This window comes from Syngnathoides biaculeatus, chromosome 2 (genome assembly GCF_019802595.1).
Source record: "Syngnathoides biaculeatus isolate LvHL_M chromosome 2, ASM1980259v1, whole genome shotgun sequence".
In the NCBI taxonomy this organism is placed as follows: Eukaryota; Metazoa; Chordata; class Actinopteri; order Syngnathiformes; family Syngnathidae; genus Syngnathoides; species Syngnathoides biaculeatus.
This window is the reverse complement of record NC_084641.1, coordinates 22,389,967-22,408,189: the sequence shown is the minus strand read 5'-3', so window position 1 is coordinate 22,408,189 and position 18,223 is coordinate 22,389,967. Positions and strand designations below refer to the sequence as shown.

Genomic DNA, 18,223 nt, shown 5'->3' with positions numbered 1-18,223 from the left:
TTTGGATAGTTTATTTGAAAAAAATTCAGAATGGGTTATATTTGGGCATTCTTTTTTATTTATTTTTGTCAACACTTTGTTAACAAATATATTTTCTTCAGAACCAATAGTGAGTTGTTAACCCGCAGCGATAAGGTTTGTCACCCTACCCCATCTAGATGATGTCAAAAGGAAGTCTTGGGCTCAGTCTCTGAGGCGAAGAAAAGCATTACAAAAACACAAGGGTGAGAACAAGCACAAAGACAGACAGTTGAAACTGTCAAGCATGAGAAGCAAGAGCAATGCTGCTTGCAGCCACACAACCACACTTCAGAAAAAACAAAATACTACATGCACAGGATGTGGCTTAAAATGCCACCACTGATGTTGCACAAGAACGCGCAAGTAATGCTCGATGCTCTTTTTCTCAGGCCACCTGCTCCTTTTTGCGGGTCATGGGGAGTTGAATCTGGGACTCTCGGATGCATTGTGACATGCATCGCCCAACCGTTTATTTCTATTCACACAAGTTTTATAGGCACCTTATTTGAGATGTGGGGGGAACAAAAATGTTGTCTTCCTCTAGATAGCTGAACAAGCTTTGTTGTATGATGAGAGACCACTTCGAAGCATAACCACTATTTTATCTGAGCCACTCATCCTCACAGGGGTCACCGGAGTGCCGTTGCCTATCCCAGCTATCTTAGGACAGGATGCGGGGTACAGCCTGAACTGGTCGCCAGCCAGTGCAGGGTATGATTTGAAACATTTCACCTGTTATTCATCCATTTTCTGAGCCGCTTATCCTCTCAAGGGTCCCAGGAGTGCTGGAGCCTATCCCAGCTGTCCTCTGCCAGGAGGTGAGGTACACCCTAAACTGGTTGCCAGCCAATCGCAGGGCACATTGAGACAGACAACAGTCGCACTCAAAATCACACCAATGGGCAATTTAGAGTCTCCAATTGATGCATGTTTTTGTGATGTGGGAGGAAACTGGAGTGCCCGAAGAAAACATGCAAACTCCACACAGGCCAACATTCTACAGCTCCACCACCGTTTCACTCACTTGTTATTGATATTATAAAATTGATGAAGGGGGAGGGACACGAGCCAACAGCTTCAGTGATATTTTTTCATCAATCATCTCAAACAGTGCTTCTCAAACTCATTACATGAAGTAGGCCAACCACCCCAAAATTACCTTGATTCAAGTACTACAATGATGATGAAAGAAATAATAGAAGCTATTGTAACATCATTCGACAACTAGGTTTGAACATTAATATAGCGCTCACCTACAAGAAAATACAACTGAACTCAAATTAAATTAAAATGCATTACACTTAAATAGTTAGTATACTATCATTGTATACAGCGTGAGGTTGTTAACGCTACTGGAGTCATGTCGGTCAGGATCCCTAGATTATTCAAAATTGACGTTGAAAGTGTAATCTTCGCGTCCTTGAGCAGATAACTACGCCCCTCACCCCGTGAAGGCTGCAGATTGCGGCTTCGTATTTTTGACCACTAGAGGTCTCGCTGCCTCTACGCCGCTGGTGAGCCATTGGGCGCTGTTCAGTAGAGGAAGAAGCGGCAGCCACAACACCTTCCCGAAAGGTAATGGGCGATCAAAGAGCGACCTTTCAACTTTCCTTCAAAGGCAAACAACTTCCGACTTGGCCGACGCTTTCGAATTACGTTACTCGTTCCGTTTCGCTTCGCGAAGCTGTTGTTTTAAAAGTCTCTGTACAGCAGACCTCTCGATCTTCTTGAGCAAATACGTGGCTAACGAGGGCAGCTAACTGCCATCAAGGTGTTGATTTTGTTTTTTTTGTTTTTGTTTTTTTTAAATGCGGATATGTTAAGACTTTTCGAAACTTTGAAGCGAGTTACCAGACGCTGAGCGAGACGTAAAACCTTGTACTTTATTTTATAGACTGCTCCGTTCTTACGCTTGCCAACTTGACAGAGTTTGGAACTTCAGAAGGTTAGCAGCTAAGGCTAGCAGGTAACAGTTATCTCTGAAATGGTTGCTTGAAAGGCAGCCACGGAGTCGCTTGAAAATATACAATTGCCCAGAAGTTCAATCGTGTTTTCGTGGTATGTCCGTTCCTTTTTTTTTTTTTTTTTTTTTTTTTTTTTGTCCCAGCAGCTACAGCCTGGGAGGTGATGCTACGTCTCGACGTACTGCTCTTTATTTTTGGGCGAGTTGAGTTAGTCACGCGTGACTCCATCCAAATCTAATGTCATTCCATGGAGGTCCCTTTTTTTTTTTTTTTTTTTACGTGACATGCGTGATATTTCGTCTCTCTAAACTATTTTCTAATGTCTGAAAGTGTTTCCGGATATATATGAATTGGAGAATGGGTTTAATTGTAGAGAGATTGTGAGTTGACCTAAGGACAAATTTGTCCAAATATGTTCGCCTTTGTTTTGTTTGTTTGTTTTTTCCGTAAGTGTGGTGTGACAATTACATTCCTTACTGTTTTAATGCTGTCGATATAACTAGCTAAAAACTACCGGGCTTCCTCTAACAGTCCAAAACCATGCATGCTAAGAAATAGCCCATGTATCTTGTGTATGGTCTCTTGTCTACATCCATCCATTTTCTTAGCCGCTTATGCTCACAAGGGTCGCGGGGAGGGCTGGAGCCTATCCCAGCTGTCAACGGGCAGGAGGCGGGGTACACCCTGAACTGGTTGTCAGCCAATCGTAGGGCACATTGAGACATACAGTCCAATTAATGTTGCATGTTTTTGGGATGTGGGAGGAAACCAGAGTCCCCAAATTCCAGACCTCAGAACTGTGAGGCCAACAATTTTCAGCAGTGCCGCCCAGTGGTGATTTAATTACCTCAAAATCTACGTTGGCCAAGACTCAATTTTGATAACAACTGGAGGCATTTCTTTGTGTGCTTTTGTACCGTTCATAAAACTGTTGTGACCAAACATTACAGTTCTCTCTCAAAGTATTGGAACAGCAAGGTCAATTGCTTTGTTTTGCGTTTCACAACAAAAAAGATGAGAATGCGACAAAAATTCAGTATTCCAGCTTTTATTTCACGTTATTTACATGTAGATGTGTTCAACAACAACAGAGCACCTTTTGTGTGAACCCACCCATTTTTCGATTATAAGTATTGGAACGTGTGACATCTGGGACTGGTCGTCATGCTTTTGGTTGGGGTATCTGGGATATGGGGTGCCGTCCCCTTAGTCAGGCAGGCTTGCCCCCACCCCCCTGTCTTGCCTCAATGTGCTGGATAAGCAACTCCCTACACCGTACAACTAACATGCATGTGATATGGTGTTTATTCACTGATAAATTATAGCACGCTATAAGCTTGAATTGCCTGTGGTGGGACGACTAGTAACTCATTATATGAATACATCAACTCACAGGTTCTTACACTGAAACGATCCCACCAGAGCACCTGTCAGCAACACTGCCTTGCTCGTTTCCCACATCCTGTCCTCATGGCTTTGTCTGTCATCGCTCATCTCTCTCCTGGTTACCTTTTTTCCCTTGGTTAGCTACTGCATGTTCTCACCAGGTGCCTGCCTCACCCGTCTGCAAATTTGAACACAATTTGACTGTAGTAATATTATTTATGTTCAAATATATAGAGTAAATATTGTTGTTTTGTGGTTCGCTCCTCTATTCCCCTTGGCCACGCTGTCCCTTTGGCTGTCCCCTTAAAATCTGTTCTGTCCATTGCATTTTAAATAAACAGTAATGAGAAAAAGGGAGAAATCAGGAGTTCTTCCAAACTCCTCTGTTGCACAGAAAACCTGTTTTGCCATTCACCAAGCCCATGCAGATGGAACAGGACAGGTGTAAAAAAAAAAAAAAAAGTAACTGATGGGTGTTTCTAGTTGATCAGGTGTTGACTTTTAGCTTCATTATTTAAAAATTACATAGTACTTGTTTTTGGTTTAAGTTTTCACCTGTGAAAACTGCATTTGCTTTCAAACACGAAGACCAGTGAGATGTCTATGGGAGGGGGGAAAAAAATTTGAAGCTGAAAGAAGAGAGAAAATTAATCAATGGTATTGCACAAACACTGGGACTAGCTAATTGAACAATTTGGATTGTCCTGGAAAAAAAAATGCTGGTGTACTGAAAAACCGACATCAAACAGGTCGTCCAAGGGTAACAACAGCAGTTGATAACAGAAACATTGCGAGAGATGTGAAGAACCACCCAAAGACGACAGTGACATCATTGGCAAAATGCATAGGAAAGGGATGAAGGTATCACAATCCAGTATTCAAAGAAGATTTTGGAGAGAATAAAGATCCAGGCCGTACCACAACATGCAAACCAGTCATCAGCGAAAAGAATTGGAAGGTTGGATGTTGCAAAGACATAAAGCCACAAAGGTTTTGGAGCAAAGTTTTATGGACTGATGTAACCTATGCCAAAATATAGACAAATAAAGAATCTGCTTATGATCCAAAACACACATGGCTTGTGCCTGCATGGCAGCTTCTGGAACAGGTTCACTAGTTTTCGCTGATGATGTAACTTAACGATGGCAGCAGCAGAGTGAGTTCTGAAGTCTATGAAACCATTTTGTCCGGCAATACACAGAAAAATGCATCCAAACTAATCATGAGAACGTTTATCATAAAAAGAAGAACTGAAAGAGGCTGCAGTATGGGCCAGGAAAAGCATTTCAAAAAAAATGCAACGGTCTCATGAAGTCAATGGGTCACAGGCTTGGAGTCGTCGCTCGGAAGGGTTATGCCACCAAATATTAAATGTTCATTTAATAATGTCTGTTGCAATGATTTTGTTTACTTCAAAAGTGTGTAGCGTCAAACTAAATGTGCTCTGTCTGAGATTAACACATCTAGATGTAAATACAAAGAAATAAAATCTGCAATTATGAACTTCTTTTCTTGTTCATCTTTTGATCTGAAACTCAAATCTCTTCATTTTATAATTAAAACAAACGAATTGACGGCATTTCAAGACTTTTGGAGAGGAGTGTATGTACACCGGGTGACTCCACCTTGTTCTTGCACATTTCCTTATTGTGTCATCATAACTGTTCTGTCACAATCCATGTCGCTTTCCTTCCTCTTTTTATGCATCAGTGTTCGTGTGATATCATAATTTAGTTTTTCTCAGACTCGATGCGGTAAGAACTGATCTGGTTTTTGGCTCTCTCATTCACGACGGATGCAAATCCACCTCACCTCGTTTGTGCGTGTGTGTCTTGGTTCAGGTAAAGCATGGCAATGACGGGCCAGAGCTCATGCTCCTCCATGAGTAACCACACCAAGGAACGTGTCACCATGGCCAAGGTGACCCTCGAGAACTTCTACAGCAACCTCATTGCCCAGCACGAGGAAAGAGAAATGAGGTAAAATTGGCGGCCAGTTAAACTATTTGTACTACTTGGAATCAGTGTCTCAGAATAGTTTTGTGCTGATTTAAAAAAACAAACAAACATCCAATTCCAAGATAACTTTGCTCTGCCACTCATGGTCGGGCAGGTTAAACTATAAATGTACTCATGACGGAGCGCAAGTGTTCAAGCGGTGTGCCAAATGTTTCGCAGGGAACCCTTTAGGTGGAACAAACTTGAGTGTGATGAGCGATCTTGATTTAAAAACCTTAGACTAGTTGTTAAGCAAGAGTAGGGGGAAAAAAACAGCCTTTTTATGATCTTTACTTGAGACATGAAGTCTGTTTCATGTCCCTGAATGTCAAAAAAGATGTTCGTTCAGAAGTTTGTATGACTATTCAAAGAAATTTCAGTTTTAATAATGACAGACTTAATGCTTACTACTTCAAATCTGTGACACAAAATGTAAGAAGGGGAGCAGGGAGGTGAACTGATATACTACCTGTATATTTGTATCCAGTGTCTCTGCAATTAAATTCCTCATCGTTGTATCATTCAGTGTAAAATATTGTATCTGGTAGTCTTGACTGTAGTAAAACATAAGTCAAATTGTTGTCTCAGGCAAAAGAAACTGGAGAAGGTGATGGATCAAGAAGGCCTGGCTGACGAAGAAGTGAGTGATAACATGATTTGAAGTCACAGAATTAAAACAAACTGTTGTTGTCTGGTGTTGTATGTCTCTGCTGACAACAATGTCGTTTTTACAGAAAAGTCGCCGGCGTACGGAGCATGCAAGGAAAGAGTCAGACTTTCTTCGTTTAAAGCGTACCCGACTCGGTCTGGAAGACTTTGAGTCCCTCAAGGTGATCGGCCGTGGAGCCTTTGGAGAGGTAAAAGCACGAGTTCACAAATAATTGACTTTTGGAAGCGATTGTAGATCGAGTCAGCTTTCTCTGTTTGGACGAACACTGACTAAGAAGAGCTTTTCAGTGACATCTGCAAATACCCCACACTGAGGCCACATAAAATCAGCTGTAGTGCTCATGTGGCTCGTATCAGCAGCGTTTTGTCTCAATTTTTTTGCAGGTGCGTCTGGTGCAGAAGAAGGACACTGGCCACGTCTACGCCATGAAGATCCTTCGCAAAGCTGACATGCTGGAAAAAGAACAGGTAAGGTGAAATTTAGGCAGCGTTGGTACTACTCTGGCGTCATTGCTTTTAATTGTTTTTTTTTTTTGCGCCAGGTGGGTCACATACGTGCAGAGCGAGACATCCTGGTGGAGGCAGACAGCCTGTGGGTGGTCAAGATGTTCTACAGCTTCCAGGATAAGATGAACCTCTATCTCATCATGGAGTTCCTCCCTGGAGGTAAGAGCGTTGTCGACAACTTTACAGAACCAAGCATCATTAATAAAAGTGAAGAAGGAAAAACGTGAGTGTGTTTGGCACTTGGCCGTCACCCTTCCAGGAGACATGATGACTCTCCTGATGAAGAAGGACACGCTGACAGAAGAGGCCACTCAGTTCTACATTGCGGAGACTGTGCTGGCCATCGATTCCATTCATCAGCTGGGCTTCATCCACAGAGACATCAAGCCAGACAACCTCCTGCTGGACTCCAGGGTGAGTTATGAAACATTGTTTGTCTTGTCATTTGCCCTTTCAAGCGCACATGCGCAATAGAGATTGGTATTACCTACTACAGTGTTGGGAGTTTAAAGTGATAAACACACGTCAACACGTTTTGTTTTGTTTTTTTTTTTTTTCAATAAATTAACATTGAAAATGAGCTGCTTGGCTGGCTGTCTTTTTGAAAAGTAACACAACACCCACCCCCAGCACTGACTTTGCTAAGTAGCTCCTCTCTGTTTGCAGCTATGTTGTTAGTGCAAGCGGTGAACATCAGCAAGGGAGCGTTTAGCGTTACGGAAGCTGTGAAAAGAAATCACTTAAAACATTTGCAACACAGTCAAATTAATTGAATCGCTCATACTTGAAATGAAACCATAAACGTGTCTAAAGCTTAAATAAATGCCCCATATGTTAACGTTTCAGGGTCACGTAAAGCTGTCTGACTTTGGACTGTGCACGGGACTGAAGAGAGCGCATCGGACAGACTTCTACAAGAACCTGAACCATAGCCTGCCCAGTGACCTCAGTAAACAAAGTCAGGCAACCTCTTCCTTTTGCAATGTCAATTACATAATACATTTGTATATATAAACAATTGCATAATTATTGTCTGCTTGAGCAATTTATTAGCAACCGCTATAAATTATGTGTACAGTATTTGAAACAGTTTGAGACCGCCAATCAGAATTTTTTTCTTTATTCACTGCAGCAGTAGTTCAAAAATTAATCCAAATGTTTTTTTTTAATAACCTTTATAAAGTATCATAATAACTTTGTATACATTTTACAAAATGTTTCTCCTTATGGTTATTGGTCATGAGCTATTTGGTAGGCTGCTGTCTGTTTTGAGGGGTGGGGGTCGGGGGTTTCCCCGCTGTAAAAGCGTTGTAATAAAAACAGATTGTCTTCCAACAGCCTTCCAGAACATGAACTCCAAGAGAAAAGCAGAGACCTGGAAGAGAAACAGGAGGCAGTTGGTATGAACAAGGAAGCACAGTTACTCTGCATGCACACCATACAATAACTTCCCATTTAGTTTACATAAAGTGAATTTCAGTGCCACAACAGCTGCGTACATACTGGTGGTCTTAAGGGAGAAATGCCTTTTTGTCACATTTTAAAACAATTTAGTAAGAAGTTTAGTTTAATACACCCAAGTCTAAATAACATGTATCTATGATGTGTGTTTGTCAAATTAACCCAATGATCAAGAATGAATGACATTTTTCCACAGGATTGTTACTGCTTTGCCAAAATCATGCCACTTTACTTGCTGGCCATCTCATCCGTTCCCTCCCATATTCTGCAGGGCAAATTGCATAGTGTAGCTTTTTTGGAATGACGACCAGTGGCCTCAGTGTGGCTGGGCGTGTGTTCTGGCTTCTACGAGTGAAAGCAGAGCCCAGAGTGTGCAAAATAAAGCCCAAAACAATGAAACCATTTTTGCAGCACACGGACATATTGCTAACACAAACAAAAACACTCTGCCGCCACGTTAATAATTTTACCAATCAATCACATAAGTGCCACTTGTCCTGGAACCTGAAAAAATTTAATGGATATCTGCTTACATTGGCTGAAACCGCCACTGGGCAATTTAACCACACACAAACACAGACACACTTCTAAAGAGAGCAGTCTTGGGAATGTTTTCGTGTCGAGTCTAGAGACTCAACTAGTTGGATACAAACATTAAACCATAATGTGTCCATTAGAGAAACACGGCAAATTATTTTGGCCCATCTGGAAGCTTGGAACATGTTCATGACCAAGCCAAGCTTCAGTGTCAATAGGGCTCAAGTAATATTCAAATGAGCAAATGCAAGGATGGCACCGTAACACAATTTACAACAGGGGTGCTCAATGTGTTGATCGCGAGGCAGTCTTGGTCGATCGCAGAACGGCGTGCCCCAAAAAAAAAAAAAAAAAAAGACGTCAGCCAATGTTGTGCACCGCTGATGCAGTCTCTGGAGATATTCTGTGATGTGTGCAAACAAAAACAAAAAAAATCCAATGCAAATTGAAAGTATGACATACAGCTATTCAGTTTGTGGCATTTTGCAATGTGATTCAATGAGTGAGGGATGACTGGTTGTTACATCCAGCGGCATAATTAACATATGTACTGTAAAAAAAAGAAGAAGCCATTGGTTTCTTTTAGGCACCACCAGGAACTTTCTCTAACAATGACTGCTGCTTCGCCACACTTTCTTTTTTGTAGTCTACCTTACACCCGCCCCCCATCCCCGATCTTAAAGACGTATACTCATAATTACAAATGTTACAGGACTTACGCACCCCATCAATGTGTTTTATAATGACAGCGTCCACCACCGCTGCTTTAGTTAGCAACACAGTCTGGGCAACGTAGAGCAAAGACAAGCAAGACATGCTGCTTATGTTTACTTTTGATATTAATGGAGAAAGTTAAAAAAGAAATGCTGCTGTTTTAAGACGCAATGACTGTCGGAGTATGTGAAGAATCGAAGAAAATTTGGTTAAACTGGATGAGATTTTCTCTTTTCAAGTGGGAAAGGTCTGGTCTGAAGCCAAAGTAGAAAGTGCAGGTTGAGATGGTGTGTCATTTTCAAATTCCACCTTGGCACAGTCTGATCCAGGATGAAAGCACAAACAATACAATGCACAAAAAGGCTAATTCTGTATCTTAAATATAGGCGGCAACATAACATTAACCTTAAAACGACTTGGGAGCATCATCCCCCCACGCCCTGTCGGTAGCTTGCAAGAGGCTGGCTGCTTGGAAAGTAGATCTTTGCGTGAGAAAAAGTCTGGGCACCCCTGATTAATCTCTTGCATTGAGCATTCACAGCTTAAGATGTTGGTACATCAATATTCCATTGTAAACAAAGGAGTACTGACCACCCTGGCTTAGAAGGACATTTAAATTTTTCTTTATTCGGTCATTCATGTGTACAAGCTGTCATTTGCATTAAAAAAAAAAGTATAGGAGACACAAAGGAGACGGCACGGTGGATCAACTTGTTAGAGCGTCTGCCTCGCAGTTCTGATGACCAGGGTTCAAATCATGCAAACTCCACACAGGCATGGCCAGGATTTGAACCGGGGTCCTCAGAACTGTTAGGCCAACGCTCTACAGCTGCATCACTGTCGCCGTAATCATGTGTTTTTTGTACAAAATTGTACACATTACAAATTCTTCCTGGGTCATTAAACATGTGAGCATAACTATTTTCCCACTTACTAAATAAAAATAAAGCTGTGATTGGGGCTTCACTGATGGTGTAGCGGTACACACGCCTGAATTTGGCAGGGTTAGCGTGGGTTCAATACTTCAGTCAGTGTCGATAAGTACCTTGTGACTGACTGGTTACCAGTCCGGGATGTGGTTAGCTGGCACATTCTGCAGGACTCCTGCGACCTGGATGGATGGATGGATGGATGGATGGATGGATGGATGGATGGATGGATGGCTGTGAGCTTCAAAATAAGCAAATATTACGTGTTCCCAAAAAAGGCCCTTAACTTCAGTATAATTTATTGAAAAAAAAATCACAAAATACAGATCATGTTTTGATTATATGGGTAGAAGCAAAATCTTACATTGTAAAAATGCATTATACATATGTAGACGGGTTCTCCAGAATTTTCAGGTGAACTTTAGGGGTGCGTGTTATATATGGGTTCACGTACACAAGATTACTGTAATTCATAATTTTAATGGTGGTAAGACGTTCAGCTCCATCTTATGTCGATGTTTAGTCACTTAAACTCTCCTACCTCAGGCATTCTCCACCGTGGGAACACCAGACTATATTGCTCCGGAGGTTTTTATGCAGAATGGCTACAACAAGCTTTGTGATTGGTGGAGTCTAGGTGTCATCATGTATGAAATGCTAATAGGTAAGATCATCACGTGACCCTCTGTCAAGTTGGGGATCAGGCTAGATAAGGTAGCACTAGTGCATGTTATGGGTGTGCGTTCTTTGGGTTTTTTTCAGGTTATCCACCATTTTGTTCGGAGACACCTCAGGAGACGTACAGAAAAGTGATGAACTGGCGGGAGACGCTCATTTTTCCGCCAGAAGTGCCAATTTCAGAAAAGGCCAAAGACCTCATCCTCAGGTAGGACGGCTCATTTCGTCACTTCGGCCATAGCCGTGCTGCATGTGACGGCTTGCGGGGCTCAGAGTTCCTTGGTGCCACTTGTTATTCCGGCATCTCATTTGATGTGTGTTTTGTGTCTGGGGCACACAAAAGTGAGCAGAGAAACACAAAGTAAAATCAGTCTGCGTCTGAAGACGGAATGCTGTGAATTAGTGTAATATCCGGCCTATAAAATGCGACTTTTTTTTCACACGCTTTCAATCCTGGGATTTATGAGGTGATGCGGCTAGTTAGTGCATTTTTTCTAACAGCTGCAAGGGGGCACTTGTGTGGAAAAGGTAAGAGTGAGACCGGTGGAATATATGTGCCGAGGAAGTGACTTTTACCAGTATGGTTTTTTTTTTTTTTAACTGGCTCTGTTAGCAATGTGCTACTGGGATACTGGTGTGTTATTGCCGTGTCTCAGTGACTTTTACCGGTATGTTTTTTTTTTTTTTTTTAAACCGGCCGTGTTAGCGCTGCACTAGGGTGTTGCTACTGTTTTACTGCCCTGTCTCAGTGATTTAGATATGCTTTTTTTTTAACGAGATCTATTAGTGCTGTGCTACCATGTTGCTGCTGTGTAGCTGTTTTTTTTTTTTTTTTTTTGGTATTTTTTTTTTTTTTAAACCAGCCCAGTTTGTGCTACCGTCTTGTTGCTGTTTTTACAGTAAGATAAGGTATTACAACTTTGAAAAATCTTTGTGTGTACGGTCTTTCTTTGTAAATATCTCGTGTTTCAATGTGGGTTTCAATGCGGCCACTTGCAGCTTTTACACAGGTGCGTTTTATGTATGTACCAAATGGGATTTCCTTTCCAAATGTACTGGGTGACTTTTATAATCCTGTGTGCTCTGTAGGTTGGAAATTGTGGTAGTGGAAATTCAGCGTATGTCTTTTTTGTTGACAAGGCAGGGTTCTAGTGTGGCTAATTTGGTCACATACTGTCTGTGAACTCATTTCTAAATGGTGTATTTTAGATAGAGGTGTCTATACTTGCATGGGCAGCCATTGGAGGAATAAAACTTTTCCATTTCTATACTTTGCAATTTTGGATCTCTTTTTCCCAGCAATGCATATGCAAACGTGACAACGTGTTTGGTGCATGTATCCTCGCATTATATACAGCATAATGTTACTGAGTATCGTAAGAGATGCAGCCAATGAACATATTGACAAGCATCGTTTCAAGAACAGCTGCAGCCTGTTGAAAAGCAATATAGATTTTAAATTAAAATGTGCTGCTTTGGTCTACTTGCGGTGCTGTTATTAATGTTGTAATGCTTTGCACTTTTGCATAATTAACTTGGCCAGTGCACCATATTGCTTTTGAAGACATTGTGGGTACTTTATTAGTCTGTGTCAAATTTTTCAATTGTACAAATGCATTTTTTGTGTGAGAACGCACCCTGACATTTTAGTTGTTAGTCTGTTTTATATTAGAATGTGAATGTTCAATATATTTTTCAAGTTCAGTAATAAGGATCCCGTTGAATTATTACGCTGTAATGTGTCACATCCATCGACAATGTTCTTCATGAGAGTTTTTGGGTAAAATATATCGCCCTGAAAAATTATAATCAAAAACTAACACATTGAGTGTTTTTGTTTTTTTTTTGGGGGGGGATGCAGGTTCTGCTGTGAAGAGGAGCACAGGACTGGTGCAGCTGGTGTGGAGGAAATCAAGTCGAATCCGTTCTTTGAGGGCGTGGACTACGACCATATCAGGTTGCGACCGTTCACTTCATAATTGATCAAAAGTGCCTACAAAAATGTACACAATATAAACAAGCTACAAATGTGAAGATCAGCTGTTTGGTTGGTTAAGACAAGAAATGTGAGCGTTTTGAAATTTCCAATATCTCTAATTTTATTGAATGCATCATGGAAAATAATTCTCACTTTAAATTAAAAACATACGCTTTAAATTTGTTCTTCTGTTGATCTACTTTATACATTTGCGTGGTTGTGTAATCTAACATGTGTATCAAAACAAGCAAATGATTTTCATCTTAGTCGAATGACTTGCACATCCGGTGGGTGGAAAGCACGTGCCTGCTATTTAAAGGCCACGTTCGGAGAAAAAGACGCCACACAGGAACGGGCAAAGACGCACAACACTATTGTACTTTATGTCTTGTGTAAGAGTCGTACTCCTGACGTAAGCTGATACATTCCGAGTAGTTGTACATCACATACTGAAGGAGTTATGCGATGCAAAATGTATTAACATGAGAACCATCTTGGCTCTGCAGAGAAAGGCCGGCCGCCATCCCCATTGAGATCAAAAGCATCGACGACACTTCAAACTTTGACGAATTCCCCGATTCCGATATCCTCACGCCAACAGGTATGATTGCAATCACACATTTAGCTCATGTGAAACGTGCCACTCGGACTTGAACTACGACTGCAGGATACGGCGCCAAAATGATAATCAATTTTTTTTTTTTTAATCAATATTGTAATCATGATTATTAATCACAATTACTCCTCATGTTAGAGAAACCATGCATATTTTTATTTCATTACTTTTCAACAAGTTTTCTTTGCAAAGTAAAAGTTGAAATAATATCAAATGGTAGATCAAAAAAAAATTTGTTAAAGCAGGGGTCACCAACGCGGTGCCCACGGGCGAATGGTAGCCCGCGAGGACCATATAAGGCGCCTGCGAGGTATGTTCTACAAATACCATAGGCCACAAATTATTACTATTATATGTGCTTTAAATTCGGAATCTGACTTGCTTACGTGAATTAAATTTTTTAAATACCTGTGATGTCATTGACTACAATAAATTAAAACAAAAACATTTTATGTACATGTAATGAACTGAGTTTGAAATTTGCCGCAAACAGGTCAAGGAGCCCTTCATACGATCGGTGCTCACGAAGTAGCCCTCATCCTCAAAAAGGTTGCTGAGCCCTGTGCTAAAGAATTTAAGATTTATTCAGGGCTGACTGTATAACTGTGCTATTAAAGAGTGTTCGTGTCAGCACCTTAAGTGAACCAACAGCACAGTCCTGCAGCCTGAGGGCTGGGCTTATTTTTTATGATTTCAGAGGAATAAAAAAAGCACGATATTCTTCATTGTTGCAACAGTTTAGGGGCAAAATGTCCTACAAAAATAATGCCGTGACAGGCCTAGGCTTGTTTCTGTTCGACTTCACCTTGTAAGTTTATTTGAAAGAGGTCCCAGTTATCTTTCTGTTCTACTTAGCGTAATTCCCGGCCTGGTTATAAGCCTCAAAGCCCAGTACATTTGTAAAGGAAATACCGTTTGGTACATACATACTTGTGTAAAAGCCGCAAGTACCCACACTGAAATGGAGATATTTTCAAAGAAAGGCGGTACACAAAGCGTTTTCAAAGTTTTAATACCTTAGCTTAGCTTAACATAGCAACATCACGGTAGCATGAACAGGGCTGGTTAAAAAAAAAAAACATACCGGTAAAAAAAAAAAACAGCTGCGGAAAAAATCAGAGACACGGCAGCAACACGCTAGCACAGGACTAACACTAGCGCAGCTCTAACAGGGCCGGTTGAAAAAAAAAAAAAAACGGTAAAAGTCACTTCCTCGGCACATATATTCCACCAGTCTGACTGTTACCTTTTCCACTCGAGTGGCCCCTTGAGGCTGTTAGAAAAAATGCACAAATTAGCCACATCACCGCATAAGCCGCAGGGTTGAAAGCGTGTGGGAAAAAAAGTTGAGACTTATAGGCCGGAAATTACGGTAAGTCTGAATAAATAGAACCTTAGTGAATTATTAATCGTGACAGGGTGGTTCGGGTGCAAAATAAAGTCAAGTCAAGCTATTTGTATAAAGACACAATTCCACGGCACGTCCTCTTTAACTTTAGTTTTGTTGTCATGATCAGTTAGAAATTTCCAAAACATGTTCTGTGTTTACATAAATGCGGCATCATCCAGCCACTCAAGTCTCCAACCACTCGGACGCCGACCTGAAGAATAAGGACTGGGTGTTCATCAACTACACCTACAAACGCTTCGAAGGCCTCACGGCTCGCGGCGCTATCCCTTCCTACATGAAGTCCACCAAGAGATGAAGCCGCCCACGCAACACGTCCCGGTTCCGGCGTGGACGAGGTTGACGTCTCCCAGAGGGACACGAGGAATTTTTTTCGGAAAAGGGCTCTACGCCGATCGCTTTGCACTGTAAAAAAAAAAAAAATCGCCGCCTTTTTTGCGCTCCGTCTTCACTCCTTTTTGACGCTAGCAGGGCCGTCTTCCTGCTCTCTTGAACTTTTCGCCGGCGGAAGCGGCGCTGCGGGATATTTGGTTTGAACTCAAACACCAGCGACATCACGTTCCCTCTTTCGAAGCCAGCACCGTTCCCCCCCCCCCCCCCCTTTTCTTTATTCCTCTCTGCTCCGCATTGAGTTGACACCCAACAGCCGTCGAGTGCTCACTTCAGGGAATTATTTTTTTTCCAAATATGAATGGTGGCCAACCAAAGACTTCAGCAAGAACCTCTTCCCACCCCCCAACCCCCTGTGCCCCTGCACAGTAACTTGGAAATGGTCGTTCTATACAGGACTTGCTTGACAATGACGAGGGAATTTAACATTACGGAGCACCTTATGTGATATTCTAGTCTGACCTCATCCTTTGGCAACGGGATTTCTTTTTGGGAGGGGTGTCCACCGCCCCCCCCCCCCCCCCCAAAAAAAAAAAAAAGTTAATGGTGGAATAACAAACATTCCTATGGACGCTAATCCAAAAATCCCCTTCAAATTCGTCTTCGTCCCTCGTCCTAACTCAACCGAGCTGACTCTCCATCGCTCTCGGGGACACAAGCGAGGCCTTTTGTGCGTCGAGTTGAAACTGGAGTCACGCCACGCGCTTTTATTTTTAAACGCGCTCTCGGCCCAGGCAAGCGCACGGGCGTAACGTTCCCTGGTGATCTGTAATTAGAGGGCAAAGAAGGCCGCTCCCATGTCCACAATATCCGCTATGCTGTCTCCTAAAACGAATGTAATCGGGAAGTGTAACACTTCTGTTTTATATGCTCCGATAATTCCAAATGCTGATCGTTTGAATGTATAAGATACTGATTATGGAAGGAAATGTAATTTCTATTGGATCGCGCCCAAGTTATTGAATTGATGTCCACAATCGTCTTTGCTTTTAAGGCGATCTTTATTTAAAGTACCCCCGATTTAATCGATTCGAATTGTTTGACGCACGCTCACACAAGTCAGGTTTGAGCAAAACACGCAAACGACCCGATCCAAAGCTGTGACATTCTGTCCCGTGACGTCATCTTAGTCGCATTTCAAAAAAACGCAACAGCTTGCTCATGTCCCTTTTTAGCATTTGCAAAGTATTTTGTATCGTATTGCCTTTTTTTATTTTTACGTCTGCCATGCAACATTTAATCTGTTTTTATAAGATAATTTGGCTTCCATTTATAATTGTATGAAAGTTTATTACTTGTAATATATGACAAAGACAATAAGCACATTGTATTTTAGAAACGCTTTCAGTGGACATTTTCCTTTTGGCCGGGTACTTTTTTTTTTTTTTTTTTAAGGAAGTGATCTGTTACTGGAGTCATTGTGCCTAGTCCCCTTCAGAGCTATAGAGTCCATGTTGCAGTGATATGATCAGCGTGTCGTTACAAAGGATGCTCGGATGTATGTTTGCTAATGTAATCATCTCGAAGTGCGAGTGGTGGCGGGGGGGGGGGTGTACATTATAATTATTTAAACCACCGTATGCTGATTGTTCTTTTCTCTGCTATTTGACAATGAAGTACTCTGCACTTAACACGCGAGCCGTCTCCTCAACTCCACTTTTCCCAACGTTCTGAATGTTTAGTTTAGAATGGTCGGATGTCACCAAATGAGTCAAAAACTCAAGTTGTGCAAGCATGTTCAAATCACTGATCTTTAAAAAAAAAAAATGGATAGCACATCGAGCGGTATGTCAATTGGCCGCCATCTTTGTACTCCCAAACCGTGTGGCGGACATAGTTTACAGGTTAAATTTGGCAGGGTTTTTCCTCAAAGGTCTGTCGTGTAGAATTAAAACTGGTCGCGTGAGCTTGACACTTTTTCAGTTTTGGTAAAATGAAGGATTTTTAATTCGACTTGGTAGGCCAAAAAAGGCTAAATGCAAAGGAAAAGCATATAACAGCATGTCCACCAAGAAACCTTGCATATTACATAGGGCCCGGTTTCCGTGACGTTAAATTTCCCAAAAATACGCTGTGAAGCACTATCCTCATAACATAGCAAAAAAACTACGCATTTTTTGTAATAAAAACATGAAATTTTAAGTCAGTCAGATATATTTTTGGAAATAAGGACTCGTAATAGGAAAAATACATGCTAAACGCATTATTTGTTGTCTCTGTGATGTCCTACTTCAGACTTTTAAACTTGTTTCCTTGTATTTCAAAGTCTTAATTCCATTTGCATAGCTCTGTATTATGAAAGTCATCAAAAATTTCACAGAAAATGTGTTTTCTTGCTTATCCACTGATGAAGTGTGGGAAAATATTGACCTCTTTTTTTTGCGAAAAACCGTCGGACTATAAAGGTGAAGCAGAGAGTGAACGTTGAACAACAACAACCATAAGCAAAATTTTGTTCAAGTGAATTAAGCTCATCAGAAATTAAAAAAAAACAACTTTTCAAACTTCAACAGTGTCAAAGTAAATATTTCTAACTTACCTGTGAAATGTTTTCACCCATCCACGAAACTGGTGATTAACGCACAGGTCGGCATGGTTGTTTTGGGAGTATCAAGATGGCGGACGGCGACTTCAGTTTTGGTGGCCAGAGCCATCCAGTCCTTTTTTTTTTAGATGCGGTTCAAATCCGAATTTGATTTGCGGTTAGTAATAGTCGTTCATCTGAGATGACACGCTGTGGCGACCCCGAAAGGGACAAGCTGAAAGAAACTTACTAGTAGCCTAGCCTTTGCTTGCAGCTAGTCATTACGACCACTAGGTGGCACCAATTACCACACCATTTCATGGGTGGGTGTTGCAGGGACTGGAAAACCCCACTACATTTAGGTGACGATCTGGCTGAAGGTGCAAATATAGCTCGACACTCTAGTCCCGTGTTCATCATCCCTGAACAAAACAAACAAAAAAA

General features: G+C 41.5%; 1 protein-coding gene across 3 annotated transcripts; it reads left to right on the top strand.

Annotated features, from left to right (window-relative positions):
- The first annotated feature begins 1,486 nt into the window (after positions 1 to 1,486).
- On the top strand, positions 1,487 to 17,742 carry stk38a (serine/threonine kinase 38a). 3 transcript variants are annotated; one of them, XM_061841214.1, is made up of 15 exons: positions 1,603 to 1,792; positions 1,916 to 1,987; positions 5,213 to 5,350; positions 5,957 to 6,008; positions 6,103 to 6,225; positions 6,422 to 6,505; positions 6,580 to 6,703; positions 6,804 to 6,958; positions 7,391 to 7,502; positions 7,883 to 7,944; positions 10,732 to 10,849; positions 10,948 to 11,071; positions 12,725 to 12,820; positions 13,348 to 13,442; positions 15,027 to 17,742. In XM_061841214.1, exons 3-15 carry the CDS (start codon positions 5,220 to 5,222, stop codon positions 15,161 to 15,163), a joined length of 1,413 nt encoding a protein of 470 aa, XP_061697198.1. In that variant the 5' UTR covers positions 1,603 to 1,792; positions 1,916 to 1,987; positions 5,213 to 5,219; the 3' UTR covers positions 15,164 to 17,742. The 3 variants fall into 3 exon arrangements, with proteins under 3 accessions (XP_061697189.1, XP_061697198.1, XP_061697179.1); XM_061841205.1 differs by lacking the exons at positions 1,603 to 1,792; positions 1,916 to 1,987 and adding an exon at positions 1,487 to 1,596; XM_061841195.1 differs by lacking the exon at positions 1,916 to 1,987.
- The last annotated feature ends 481 nt before the right edge of the window (positions 17,743 to 18,223 follow it).